At 47.7% G+C, this 14,858-nt stretch overlaps 1 protein-coding gene across 2 annotated transcripts in view; it reads right to left on the reverse strand.

Moving 5' to 3' along the window:
- NCKIPSD (NCK interacting protein with SH3 domain) overlaps positions 1–14,858 on the reverse strand; it is a 128,264-nt gene that overhangs the window by 63,834 nt on the left and 49,572 nt on the right. For both annotated transcript variants that reach the window (XM_030206405.1, XM_030206406.1), the window contains exons 4-5: positions 14,573–14,660; positions 11,721–12,319 (exon numbers count right to left, since the gene is read on the reverse strand). In XM_030206405.1, the coding sequence (XP_030062265.1) occupies positions 11,721–12,319; positions 14,573–14,660 (687 nt within the window). The remainder of the gene's footprint in view (positions 1–11,720; positions 12,320–14,572; positions 14,661–14,858) is intronic.

Genomic DNA, 14,858 nt, shown 5'->3' on the forward strand with positions numbered 1-14,858 from the left:
TCCACAGAAAACAGAGATTCTGATGCAGCTGAATGCTCTGTCGGACCCTGAGGATGTAAAATGGTGGCTGGGCTGTGTGTGTGATCAGAGGCTGTTCCTCACTGCCAGTCGGCCCCAACAAATGATGCCCATTCTTGATTTATCATGATACACCGCCATAGGAGGACTGAACAGAATGCACACTCACCTTCTCTAAATTAAATGTATTATATATAGCAGCAACTAACTGATGAAAGAAATAAAATCTTCAGAATCATTATATAATGACACCAACAGTTCTAGCATTTTCTGTTTGTGTTTAAGTACTAATCTGTCTAATCAGAGAGAAACACAAGATCTTCTGCCTCACAATGCATCACGTTCACTAACATCTGCGCAATGGTTCTCGGGTAACAAATATCCAAGTTCCTATACCTACTAATCAATGACAAAAAAAAATTGTAATAGAAAAGACTAGTTTCTTCAGTACTCAAACTGTCATCAAAAACAAAAATTATTTGCTTGGGAATGGAGTTTAATTAAAAACCCTATGAAATATCTCCAATAAATTACGCAATTCTGACAGCATAAATCCCAACATTATTAAAAAAAAAATTAGTGATGTTTTATTCAAGTCAAATGCTAAAAACAAACCACAAATGGCAAATTCCATTGCCTAAGACACCAGTATAATATTAATGGTCCACAACTTCTGCAGCCAGTTTAGAACAGATTTTTTTCTGAAATTAATAGAGACACAACATCACCTTCAGTACTTTGTAAACAAGCCTCCAGCTAAACAACTACTTCTATACATCATACACAGAACAGAGCTCATAAATCTCTATCACGGAAAAGGTATTTCCACCCCAGAAAAGCTATGGGGGACTGCGTAAAGGTGGTCTCTATATGGTGTTTAGCTGAAGAGATAATGAGTTATTCTACAGGCAGCAGCAGACTGCTTTGTTACTCATTTCTTACACTGCTTTATTATCTCCACAGCTAGTTTAAACCTGCAGCATAAAAAAATAAAAAAAATTTATTAAAATTTATTCTATAGAATATTCTGAATACTCATGGCTCTCCCACTGGATATAAGCCACCATTCTCCCAGGTCAAAGCTGAGATTCCCAAAATCACACTCGACAGTAAGGCTCTTAGCCGCAAAGTGACAATATAAAAACAAACAAACAGCCACAGACCCCAGATGATCTCTGGCTTTTCTTTGCTTGGAGGGATTCTTCCTTTCGGGAGCTCAGTTACTGTTTTTGTTTCCATCACCACCCCTGTGAGCCCATCCCATGAACCTGCCGCCCTTTCCATGAAGAAATATTTTCTGATGCTGCTCCCGATCCTTGGAGCTTCATACTATGACCTCTTCTGCAACAGCAACATTTTGTCTGAAAAATGTTTGCTTCTTGTGCATTATTCATACCTTTGAGAAATCTGAATGTTGCTATCATATCCCTTCTCTCCTTCAGGCAGCCTCGTCTTGTATGGCTTTTGGTATAGACCCTGCACCAGTTCAGTAGCCCTTCCAATATCCCTTCATAAACATTTTATTTATTTATTTAGATTTTGCTCACGCCTTTTTCAGTAGTAGCTCAATGTGAGTTAAATTCAGGTACTCTGGATATTTCTCTGTCCCAGGAGGGCTCACAATCTAAGTTTGTACCTGAGGCAATAGAGGGTTAAGTGAATTGCCCAAGATCACAAGGAGCAGCAGTGGGATTTGAACTGGCCACCTCTGGATTGCAAGACCAGTGCTCTAACCACTAGGCCACTCCTCCAGAACTGGATACGATATTCTAGAGGTGGTATTACCAACTCGTTATACCTCTCCCTATATAGACAAAGTCCTCTGACTCTGGCCATCGCCTCACTGCCATTTTGCTGTTTAAAATCATCAGATTCAACCACCTCAAAATCCCTCTTTCATAAATGCATATTAAGATCTCCCCCATCCAGAGACTTTGTGTTTCATATGCATGATCTTGAGTATTCTGTATGGACCCTTTATAGCCAATCACTTGACCACTCAAGTTTTCTTAGATCACATATCACTGTGTTTATTCTCTCAGGTGTAACCACTATGTCAGAGATAGCGAAAGCTACATACCTGTAGAAGGTATTCTCTGAGGACAGCAGGCTGATTGTTCTCACTGATGGGTGACGTCGTCGGCAGCCCCCGAATCAGAATTCTCCCTAGCAACAAAAAGTTTGCTAGCCTCGCGCTCCCGTGTGCATCGCGCATGCGCGACCGTCTTCCCGCCCGCAGCACAAGCATGCTCCTCAGTCCGGTAAAAAGCAAGAAAGGGAAGACACAACTCCGAAGGGGAGGTGGGCAGGATTGTGAGATCAGCCTGCTGTCCTCGGAGAATACCTTCTACAGTGCAGTATGTAGCTTTCGCTTTCTCCGAGGACAAGCAGGCTGCTTGTTCTCACTGATGGGGTATCCCTAGCCCCCAGGCTCACTCAAAACAACAAACATTGGTCAATTGGACCTCGCAACAGTGAAGACATAACTGAGATTGACCTAACCTATTCAACTAACTGAGAGTGCAGCCTGGAACAGAACAAAAATGGGCCTAGGGGAGAGGAGTTGGATTCTAAACCCCAGATTCTGCAGCACCGACTGCCCAAACCGACTGTCACGTCGGGTATCCTGCTGTAGGCAGTAATGAGATGTGAATGTGTGGACAGAAGACCACGTCGCAGCTTTGCAAATCTCTTCAATAGTGGCTGACTTCAAGTGGGCCACTAACGCAGCCATGGCTCGAACATTATGAGCCGTGACATGACCCTCAAGAGTCAGCCCAGCCTGGGCATAACTGAAGGAAATGCAATCTGCTAGCCAATTGGATATGGTGCGTTTCCCTGCAGCCACTCCCCTCTTGTTGGGATAAAAGAAACAAACATTTGGGCGGACTGTCTGTGGGGCTGTGTCCGCTTCAGATAGAAGGCCAATGCTCTTTTGCAGTCCAATGTGTGCAGCTGACGTTCAGCAGGGCGGGTATGAGGACGGGGAAAGAATGTTGGCAAGACAATTGACTGGTTCAGATGGAACTCCGACACCACCTTTGGCAAGAACTTAGGGTGAGTGCGGAGGACTACTCTGTTATGATGAAATTTGTTATAAGGAGCATGAGCTACCAAGGCTTGAAGCTCACTGACTCTACGAGCTGAAGTAACTGCCACCAAGAAAATGACCTTCCAGGTCAAGTACTTCAGATGGCAAGAATTCAGTGGCTCAAAAGGAGGTTTCATCAGCTGGGTGAGAACGACATTGAGATCCCATGACACTGTGGGAGGTTTGATGGGGGGCTTTGACAAAAGCAAACCTCTCATGAAGCGAACAACTAAAGGCCGTCCTGAGATCGGCTTACCTTCTACATGGTAATGATATGCACTAATTGCACTAAGATGAACCCTTACAGAGTTGGTCTTGAGACCAGACTCAGAAAGGTGTAGAAGGTATTCAAGCAGGGTCTGTGTAGAACAGGAGCGAGGATCTAGGGCCTTGCTGTCACACCAGACGGTAAACCTCCTCCATAAAAAGAAGCAACTCTTCTTAGTGGAATCTTGTCTGGAAGCAAGCAAGATTCGGAAGACACCCTCTGAGAGACCCAAGGAGGCAAAGTCTACGCTCTCAACATCCAGGCCGTGAGAGCCAGGGACTGGAGGCTGGGATGCAGCAGCGCCCCCTCGTTCTGCGTGATGAGGGTTGGAAAACACTCCAAACTCCACGGTTCTTCAGAGGACAATTCCAGAAGAAGAGGGAACCAGATCTGACGGGGCCAAAAGGGCACAATCAGAATCATGGTTCCGCAATCTTGCTTGAGTTTCAGTAAAGTCTTCCCCACCAAAGGTATGGGAGGATACGCATACAGGAGGCCCTCCCCCCAATGAAGGAGGAAGGCATCCGATGCTAGTCTGCCGTGGGCCTGAAGCCTGGAACAGAATTGAGGGACCTTGTGATTGATCTGAGTGGCAAAAAGATCTATCAAGAAGGTGCCCCACGCTTGGAAGATCTTGCGTACTACTCTCGAATTGAGAGACCACTCGTGAGGTTGCATTATCCTGCTCAACCTGTCGTCCAGACTGTTGTTTACGCCTGCCAGATACGTGGCCTGAAGAAACATGCCATTCCGGCGAGCCCAAAGCCACATTCTGACGGCTTTCTGACACAGAGGGCGCGATCCGGTGCCCCCCTGCTTGTTGATGTAATACATGGCAACCTGATTGTCTGTCTGAATATGGATAATTTGATGGGACAGCCGATCCCTGAAAGCCTTTACAGCGTTCCAGACCGCTCTAACTCCAGAAGATTGATCTGAAATCGTCTTTCCTGGAGGGACCAATATCCCTGGGTGTGAAGCCCATCGACATGAGCTCCCCAACCCAGGAAAGACGCATCCGTAGTCAGCACTTTTTGCGGCTGAGGAATTTGAAAAGGACGTCCCAGGGTCAAATTGGATCGAATTGTCCACCAATGCAGGGATTTGAGAAAACTCGTGGACAGTTGGATGACGTCTTCTAGATTCCCGGCAGCTTGGTACCACTGGGAAGCTAGGGTCCATTGAGCTGATCTCATGTGAAGACGGGCCATGGGAGTCACGTGAACTGTGGAGGCCATGTGGCCGAGCAATCTCACCATCTGCCGAGCTGTGATCTGCTGAGACGCCCGCACCCCAGAGACGAGAGCCAGGAGATTGTCGGCCCTCGTCTCTGGGAGGTAGGCATGAGCCATCTGAGAGTCCAGCAGAGCTCCTATGAATTCTAGTTTCTGTACTGGAAGAAGGTGGGACTTTGGAAAATTTATCACAAACCCTAGTAGCTGCAGGAGTTGAATAGTCATCCGCATTGACTGTAGAGCTCCTGTCTCTGAGGTGTTCTTTACCAGCCAATCGTCGAGATAGGGGAACACGTGAACTCCCAGTCTGCGAAAAGATGCTGCTACGACAGCCAGGCATTTTGTGAACACTCTGGGCACAGAGGCGAGACCAAAGGGTAGCACACAGTACTGAAAATGCCGTGTTCCCAGACGGAATCAAAGATACTGCCTGTGAGCTGGAAGGATCGGGATGTGTGTATAAGCCTCCTTTAAGTCCAGAGAGCATAGCCAATCGTTTTCCTGAATCATGGGAAGAAGGGTGCCCAGGGAAAGCATCCTGAACTTTTCTCGGACCAGATATTTGTTCAGGGCCCTTAGGTCTAGGATGGGACGCATCCCCCCTGTTTTCTTTTCCACAAGAAAGTACCTGGAATAGAATCCCTGCCCCAGTGGCACGGGCTCAACCGCATTGGCGCTGAGAAGGGCGAAGAGTTCCTCTGCAAGTACCTGCTTGTGCTGGAAGCTGAAGGACTGAGCTCCTGGTGGGCAATTTGGCGGTTTGGAGATCAAATTGAGGGAGTATCCTAACCGGACTATTTGGAGAACCTACTGATCGGAGGTTATGAGAGGCCACCTTTGGTGAAAAAATTTTAGCCTCCCTCCAACCAGCAGATCTTCCGGCACGGACACTTTGATATCGGCTATGCTCAACTGGAGCCAGTCAAAAGCCCGTCCCTTGCTTTTGCTGGGGAGCTGCAGGGGCCTGTTGAGGCGCACGCTGTTGAAGAGAACGAGCGCACTGGGGTTTAGCCTGAGCCGGCTGTTGGGAAGGTGGATTGTACCTGCGCTTATTAAAAGTGTAGGGAGCATTCCTCCTTCCCCCAAAAAATCGTCTACCAGTTGAGGTAGATGCTGAAGGCACCCAGTGAGAGAGTTTGTCGAAAGCGGTATCCCGCTGGTGAAGCTGCTCTACCACCTGTTCAACTTTCTCGCCAAAAATATTATCCCCCCGGCAAGACGCATCAGCCACTTGCTTCTGGACTCTACTGTCCAGGTCAGTGGTACGCAGCCATGAGAGTCTGTGCATCACTATACCCTGAGCAGCGACCCTGAATGCAACATCAAAAGTATCGTAAGCACCCCTGGACAGGAATTTACGATACGCCTTCAGCTGCCTGACCACCTCCTGAAACGGCTTGGCCTGCTCCAACGGGAGCTTATCAACCAAGTCCGCCAACTGCCGCACATTGTTCCGCATATGGATGCTCGTGTAGAGCTGGTAAGATTGAATTTTGGACACGAGCATAGCAGAATGATAGGCCTTCCGCCCAAAAGAATCCATAGTTCTAGACTCACGCCCAGGGGGGGCCGAGGCGTAATCCCTAAAACTCTTGGCTTTCTTAAGGACCAAATCCACTACCCCAGTCATGAGGCAATTGGGTCTTCATTAACTCTGGGTCCCCGTGGATTCGATACTGGGACTCAATCTTCTTGGGAATGTGGGGGTTAGTTAATGGCTTCGCCCAGTTCGTCATCAATGTCTGCCTGAGGACATTATGAAGAGGAACTGTGGACGATTCCTTAGGTGGAGATGGATAATCCAGGACCTCGAACATCTCAGCCCTGGGCTCATCCACCGTCTCCACAGGGAAGGGAATGGCCGTAGACATTTCCCGGACAAATGAAGAGAAGGAAAGACTCTCCGGGGGAGAAAGCTTCCTCTCAGGTGAGGGAGTAGGGTCAGAGGGCAGACCACAAGACTCCTCGTCCGAGAAAAATCTGGTGTCTGTCTCTGCCTCCCACGAGACCTCTCCATCAGTATCGGACATGAGCTCATGAACTTCAGTCCAAAGCTGGACCCGTCTCGACGCCAAGGAACAATGTCCTTCACGGCGGTGTCAAGAAGAAGACTCCCGAGCCGCAGGCGATGAAGCTTCCTCCAACGACGTCGGCAGGGAGTCAACCTGGGTGGTAGCCGATACCAGCACCGCAAGTGGTACCAGACGGAGACCTCACCACGGGCGATGAGCCAACCGCCGCCTCTCTCAACGGTACAGACGGCACAAGCACCTGCGGTACCGGAACAGGCGGTACCGACGGTGCAAGCACCGAAGGTACGGGAGATGGTCGCAACAGCTCTCCCAGAATCTCTGGGAGTATGGCCCGGAGGCTCTCGTTCAGAGTAGCTGTAGAGAAAGGCAAGGGAGCCGGTACAGGCGACGATGACAGAACCTGTCTGGGGCTCAGAGGCGGTATCGGGCTGTCCTGGGTATAGCGCACCGACACCTCCTGAACGGAGGGCGAGCGATCCTCCCGGCGTTGGCACTTTTCGAGTGCCGAATCCCTTGGCGTCCCGGAGCTCTCGGTACCGTGACGGGAAGGTGACCTTTGCCAATGCTTCTTGGCATTCGCCCAAAGCACGCCAACGGTACCCTCCGGTACCGAAGAGGAAGACGTGGAATCCACACGTCTCCTCGGGGCCGGGTCCGAGGAGGGTCGGTCCCGGGGGGCCTGCAGAACAGGAGCCCTCGAGACAGGTGGAGACCCGCTCGATGGCTCGCTGCTACCAGCATGGGACCTCTGGACAGCCCTTACCTGTGCTCCGGACGTCGATGCACCCTCCGATACCAACATTGATACCGGCGATGACCTCGGTACCACTGACTCCGTTGACACCGAAGGACCGGACCTGGCTCTGAACAAAATGTTCCACTGAGCCAATCTCGCCGCCTGAGTCCTCTTTTTCAATTGAAGGCAAAGAGTACAGGCGTTGGGACGATGACCAGCTCCCAAACATTGAAGACACGAAACGTGTCTGTCAGTGAGCGAGATTGTCCGGTTGCACGATGTGCACTTCTTAAAGCCGCTGGCAGGCTTCACAGACATGGGCGGAAAAAATCATGCCGGTGAGGTCGAACGCGATGGTGCCTGAAAAAATGACACCAAAAAAGGAAAAGAGTCCTGCACGGGCAGCCCAAAATGGTCACTTGAAGAAAAAGAAAGGAAACTTAATGGGAACAAGTTCTACAAAAACTAAGGGGGAAAAAAAACTTTTTTTTTTTTTAAAAGAGAAAGAAAGAAGATCGAGAAAAACTCGAAAGTAGCCGAAAAACGGCGAAAAACACTCACGGAGTCCGTAGAACCGCAGCGAGGGGTCTCTGGGGCAGAGAACAGCAGCAAAGCAGCATCCCGAGCCGCGGAAAAAACAAGACTGAGGAGCACGCTCGTGCTGCGGGCGGGAAGACGGTCGCGCATGCGCGATGCACACGGGAGCGCGAGGCTAGCAAACTTTTTGTTGCTATGGAGAATTCCGGTTCTGGGGCTGCCGACGACGTCACCCATCACTGAGAACAAGCAGCCTGCTTGTCCTCGGAGAACTTAATTTCATCTGTAAAAAGGGAAACTTCCTTCAAGCCCCTCCGCAATATCGTTTCCAAAGACACCGAAGAGAACTATCCCAGGATTGAGGCGCTGCACTAATCGCCCTTTTTTTCTACTGAATAAATTCCATTAACCATTACCCTTGCTTTTCTCTCAGCCAACCAGTTTCTAATCCAGTCCACCACCTTTGGGCCTATCCCCAACATTGTTCATTTTATTTATAAGCCCTCCTATTGAGACAATACCAAAAGCTTTGCTGAATCTAAGTCAACAATTACATCATCAGATCAAAAGAAAACAACATTCAAATATCTCTTCGACCTTCAGTTCACTGAAAAAGGGGCAGAGACAAATATTTCATACAACTGGGCTATGCTGTCTATTAATCAGCATGGGGTCAATTTCCAAAAAATGCTCAGCACTTAACACGGTTATGACAGACTGTTCATAATGCAAGAAGTGAATTTGCTACAAGTTCTAAGATCATGCTTACTGCTGTAGGAGAACTTTTTTAAGCTGTCTAGTAAGTAAAAGAAAAGCAATCAAATGTAATTAACTGAGAGCTCAGAAAGTGGCCTGTGAATTGTCTATCCCTGTATGCTCCTAACTACCAACTGTGTGACTTACAGGCAGTAGTTAAATTAAGATCCTGCTCAAAACACATTACTGGTTCTTTGCCAGAGGCTCTGAAGCTGCATGTGGCATTTTTACAGTGCAATGGTTTTTGATTTTTTTTTTTTAATAGAATAAAATTGAGTTAATATCTGCATTTTCAGTTAACAAAAAAACAGCATCTAAATATGTCTCTGACCCTGAAAGCTCAGTGGAAGTGTGATAAACTGAGTCAGGGCCGCTAAGTTGGGGAGGGGGGGCGGGAGGCAAGATTCCCCAAGGCACCGCCTCCAAGGGAGGCCCGACTAGTACCGGCATGACTGACTGGTCTCCTGCTCCTGTGTGCCGTAGAGCCCGGTTATCATGTTAATGCTGCTCTGCTGGCCACAGGTCCTTCTTCCTGCCTCATCCCGCCTCCTGTGTGAAGTACTTCCTGTTTCTGCAAACGCGGGAGGAGGTGCAACAGGGAGGACCTGCACAGCAGAGCATAGTTAACCAATGTTGCCAAGGTTGCGGTTTTCCCGCCCAATTGGGAGGCTATCCGCAACCCGCTGCGGGAAAGTTTTGCTGGTTGCGGTGGGCATGGTTAGTGACGTCGGGGGCAGGGTTAGTAACGTTGTGGGAGGGGTTGGTGACAGCGGGGCGGGGCTGGTGACGGTGGGGGCGGGGTTTTGTGTGGGAAATTATTTTTCAATATGGCAAGGCTGTAGTTAACATGGTCATGGCACACAGGAGCAAGAGGTAACAACCCTCTACTGACGATTTAAACAAGCAGGAGCCTCTCCTTCCCGGTTAAGTCGCTTTGAATATTCAACCCCAAATACTTGATCAACTTTGTTAACCCCCACCATAGCACAACTGCAGTACTTTAAGTAACTCTACAAAGAGATGATACATCTTAATGTATTAAGAACCCGGATCATATGTTACGACAGTGTTTCTGAAGCCAACACTGGAAACCCACCTAGCCAACTTGGCTTTCAAGATACTCACCACGAATAAGCACAAGACAGATGTGCATTCAACAAAGGCAAATCTGTCTCGCACATACAGTGGGGGAAATAAGTATTTGATCCCTTGCTGATTTTGTAAGTTTGCCCACTGACAAAGACATGAGCAGCCCATAATTGAAGGGTAGGTTATTGGTAACAGTGAGAGATAGCACATCACAAATTAAATCCGGAAAATCACATTGTGGAAAGTATATGAATTTATTTGCATTCTGCAGAGGGAAATAAGTATTTAATCCCTCTGGCAAACAAGACCTAATACTTGGTGGCAAAACCCTTGTTGGCAAGCACAGCGGTCAGACGTCTTCTGTAGTTGATGATGAGGTTTGCACACATGTCAGGAGGAATTTTGGTCCACTCCTCTTTGCAGATCATCTCTAAATCATTAAGAGTTCTGGGCTGTCGCTTGGCAACTCGCAGCTTCAGCTCCCTCCATAAGTTTTCAATGGGATTAAGGTCTGGTGACTGGCTAGGCCACTCCATGACCCTAATGTGCTTCTTCCTGAGCCACTCCTTTGTTGCCTTGGCTGTATGTTTTGGGTCATTGTCGTGCTGGAAGACCCAGCCACGACCCATTTTTAAGGCCCTGGCGGAGGGAAGGAGGTTGTCACTCAGAATTGTACGGTACATGGCCCCATCCATTCTCCCATTGATGCGGTGAAGTAGTCCTGTGCCCTTAGCAGAGAAACACCCCCAAAACATAACATTTCCACCTCCATGCTTGACAGTGGGGACGGTGTTCTTTGGGTCATAGGCAGCATTTCTCTTCCTCCAAACACGGCGAGTTGAGTTCATGCCAAAGAGCTCAATTTTTGTCTCATCTGACCACAGCACCTTCTCCAATCACTCTCGGCATCATCCAGGTGTTCACTGGCAAACTTCAGACGGGCCGTCACATGTGCCTTCCGGAGCAGGGGGACCTTGCGGGCACTGCAGGATTGCAATCCGTTATGTCCTAATGTGTTACCAATGGTTTCGTGGTGACAGTGGTCCCAGCTGCCTTGAGATCATTGACAAGTTCCCCCCTTGTAGTTGTAGGCTGATTTCTAACCTTCCTCATGATCAAGGATACCCCACGAGGTGAGATTTTGCGTGGAGCCCCAGATCTTGTCGATTGACAGTCATTTTGTACTTCTTCCATTTTCTTACTATGGCACCAACAGTTGTCTCCTTCTCGCCCAGTGTCTTACTGATGGTTTTGTAGCCCATTCCAGCCTTGTGCAGGTGTATGATCTTGTCCCTGACATCCTTAGACAGCTCCTTGCTCTTGGCCATTTTGTAGAGGTTAGAGTCTGACTGATTCACTGAGTCTGTGGACAGGTGTCTTTCATACAGGTGACCATTGCCGACAGCTGTCTGTCATGCAGGTAACGAGTTGATTTGGAGCATCTACCTGGTCTGTAGGGGCCAGATCTCTTACTGGTTGGTGGGGGATCAAATACTTATTTCCCTCTGCAGAATGCAAATAAATTCATATACTTTCCACAATGTGATTTTCCGGATTTAATTTGTGATGTGCTATCTCTCACTGTTACCAATAACCTACCCTTCAATTATGGGCTGCTCATGTCTTTGTCAGTGGGCAAACTTACAAAATCAGCAAGGGATCAAATACTTATTTCCCCCACTGTATCCGCTGAATAGTCTGAAAACCAGATTGACTAAGGGGTGCTCTGGAAACAGCTGGATAAACCCTGCCCTGGTGCAAAGTATGGACAAAACAGTACTAGCACACCGATGCCCTGAAAGGATTCTCAATAAACTGGCTTCACTTGCATCATAACATGAAGCACATTGCCAGTGTAACGTATGCTTAGTTTTGCTCACTGAAATTTAAACTTGTAATATCATAACCTATAACAACATGACCTGCCCCGCAGTTCCTTTTAATATTAATTCTTTACCTTGTTCTCTATCAAGGAAACTAGAATTTGTTCCATGACTGGAGCAATTGCTGGAACAGACTTCTGAATATGACCGATCATCACTCCTATTGCCACCCGGGACAGCTCATAGCTGAGGTTAGTGTTTTTACGGACCAACTCAATTAGCTCGGCGCCTATGCTTGCTGGTATGGTTACTGCTGGATGACTGGATTCCAGTGTTGGTATTTCCAAATCAGCCCTCTTTGTTCCATCATAGTTGACTGCATTAAATGCTTCCAGGCTACGAGGAGGCTGTGGAGCTATCCTCTTGGTCTGTGGAACTTTTTCCTCACTATGGTTAAAGTTTTGAGCCTCTGAGAACAAAGGGGCAGCCCTACTGGTCTGGGAGGACTTGAAAACACAGGATGCCACAGTCCCAGGGGCCGAAATGCTTCCATCAAGGATATGCGATACAGTTGTGTGCACACTTCTGCTGGGGACGGGGGGAGGGGTGTTGCTGGGGCTGGAAGCTGCCGTTGGGTGATAGGAATCTGTGGAACCAGTATATAATGTATCCAGGGAAGCTGTGCTTGTAGAAGATGTACTGGAAACTGGTCTGCAGCTAATTTCCACACAATCTGGAGGGGGGGGGGGGAACATACAAGGAAAATGCATTAGGAGAGACATCGAAAGGAAATCAAAAACACAAAAATGGTTGATTCACTAAAACAGAGTAACCTGTGCTACCATTACTGGTTGCATCAACTGCTGCCAGCCCTAATATTTTTCAATGAACCTATTCAATTAAAAAATGTGTGGTAACTCACAGTAACTGTGACATAAGGTTACCCTGCATCGGGTAATCAGTCCCAACTGATTCAGCCATGTCCACCAAGCAGCTCACTGTATAAGCAAGCAAAGCAGCTTAACTTCACTTCATGGCTTGCTCATGTCACAGGCTAATTATCTATCAATACCAACATGAATATTTAAAAGGCTGTTCCACACAGAGGAATCACCTTGAGAGGATTCTGTGAAAAGTTAAATGGTAGCATGAGAAGAAGACAGAGTCTTTTTTTTTTTTTAATACTACTGTTGGGCTCATTTTCGAAAGAGAAGGACGTCCATCTTTCGACATAAATCGGAAGATGGACGTCCTTCTCCCAGGGACGTCCAAATCGGTATAATCGAAACCCAATTTAGGATGTCTTCAACTGCACTACGTCGCAAGGACAGCCAAAGATCAAGGGGGCGTGTTGGAGGCGTAGCGAAGGCGGGACTTGAGCATGCCTAACACTTGGACATCCTTGACCCATAATCGAAAAAAACAAGGACGTCCCTGACGAACACTTGGACGATTTCACCTGGACCTGTTTTTCTTACAACTAAGGCACAAAAAGGTGCCCGAAATGACCACCAGACAGAATCGGGGATGACCTCCCCTTACTCCCCCAGTGGTCCCTAACCCCCTCCCACCCTCAAAAAGATCTTTCAAAATATGTAGTGCCAGCCTCAGATGTCATACTCAGGTCCATGACAGCACATGCAGGTCCCAGGAGCAATTTTAGTGGGTGCAGTGCACTTCAGACAGGCGGACCCAGCCCCATCCCCCCCTACCTGTTGCATTTGTGGAGGAAACAGTGAGCCCTTCAAAACCCACCACAAACCCACTGTACCCCCACATCTACGTGCTCCCCTTCACCCATAAGGGCCATGGTAGTGGTGTACAGTTGCGGGGATTGTGTTTTGGGGGGGGTTGGGGGCTTAGCACACAAGGTAAGGGAGCTATATACCTGGGAGCAATTTCTGAAGTCCACTACAGTGCCCCCTAGGGTGACCGGTTGGTGTCCTGGTATGTCAGGGGGACCAGTGCACTACAAATGCTGGCTCCTCCCATGACCAAATGGCTTGCACTTGGTCGTTTCTGACATGGACGTCTTTGGTTTCGAAAATCGCCGAATATCAGAAATGACCATGTCTAGGGATGGCAAAATTTAAGGATTTGGACATCCCTGACGGTATTTTGAAATGAAAGATGGACGTCCATCTCGTTTCGAAATTACAAGTTTCCCCACCCCTAGATTTTGCCGTTTTGCAAGGACGTCCAAATCAAAATTTGGACGTCCCTTTCGAAAATGCCCCTCCACATATCTCTCTTATATCCAATACCATATTACACACATATGTACACACTGTCTTTAACAAATCTTTCCTCCCATTTTGTGCTTACACCTACAAGCTTCAGACTGAAGCATCATAAGTAAGACTCCTGCTAAAACCAATCAAGAGGTTTTTTTTTTTTCCAAGATCCCAGACATTTCCTAATCGTATATACCTGTTTTTAACAGAAACATTATCTAGAACCCTCCCATGGTTATCTACATGCATCAACACATGACCCTTTAGAGTAATATGTCGTCTTCCTGTGAAGCAGCTAACTTTTATCGCTATCTTGCTTGTCTCCATCGTACATCTGCCTCTTGGAGCACCATCAATGAATGAAGTGCTCTGACCATATTTATTTATTTGGATTTGCTCACACCTTTTTCAGTAGTAGCTCAAGGTGAGTTACATTCAGGTACAGTGGGTATTTCTCTGTCCCAGGAGGGCTCACAATCTAATTTTGTACCTGGAGGCAATGGAGGGTTAAGTGACTTGCCCAAGACCACAAGGAGCAGCAGTGGGAATTGAACCAGCCACCTCGGGATGTCGACTAGTGCTCCAACTACTTGGCTACTCTTCCACTGCTTATAAATCTTATAAATTTCTATGAGATCAGCTCCCCATCCTCCCACCTCCACCTCACTTAAAAGCAAACCTATCAAATTATTCCTCTCCCACCATTTCAATGCCACTTTTCTTCACTAGATAAACATAAGGCTGCCTCTTACTTCTTGCAGGTGCCGCCATTTGCGCGTTCCTGCGCTTCTCTGGTGGTGGGGGTATCACAGGAGCAGCACGGCGAGGCTGTGGAGGAATCTAGAATGCAACATAAGAACATAAGCACTGCAATACTGGGACAGACCGAAGATCCACCATGCCCAGTATCCTATTTTCAACAGTGGCCAATCAAGGTCAGAAGTACATGGCAAAATCCCAAAAGAGTAAAATAGATTTTATGTTTCTTATCCTCAGTGGGTTTTTTCTAGCAAAAAAGGTGCCCTTCAGGGGTGGGGT

This window comes from Microcaecilia unicolor, chromosome 6, assembly GCF_901765095.1.
Source record: "Microcaecilia unicolor chromosome 6, aMicUni1.1, whole genome shotgun sequence".
Classification (NCBI taxonomy): domain Eukaryota; kingdom Metazoa; phylum Chordata; class Amphibia; order Gymnophiona; family Siphonopidae; genus Microcaecilia; species Microcaecilia unicolor.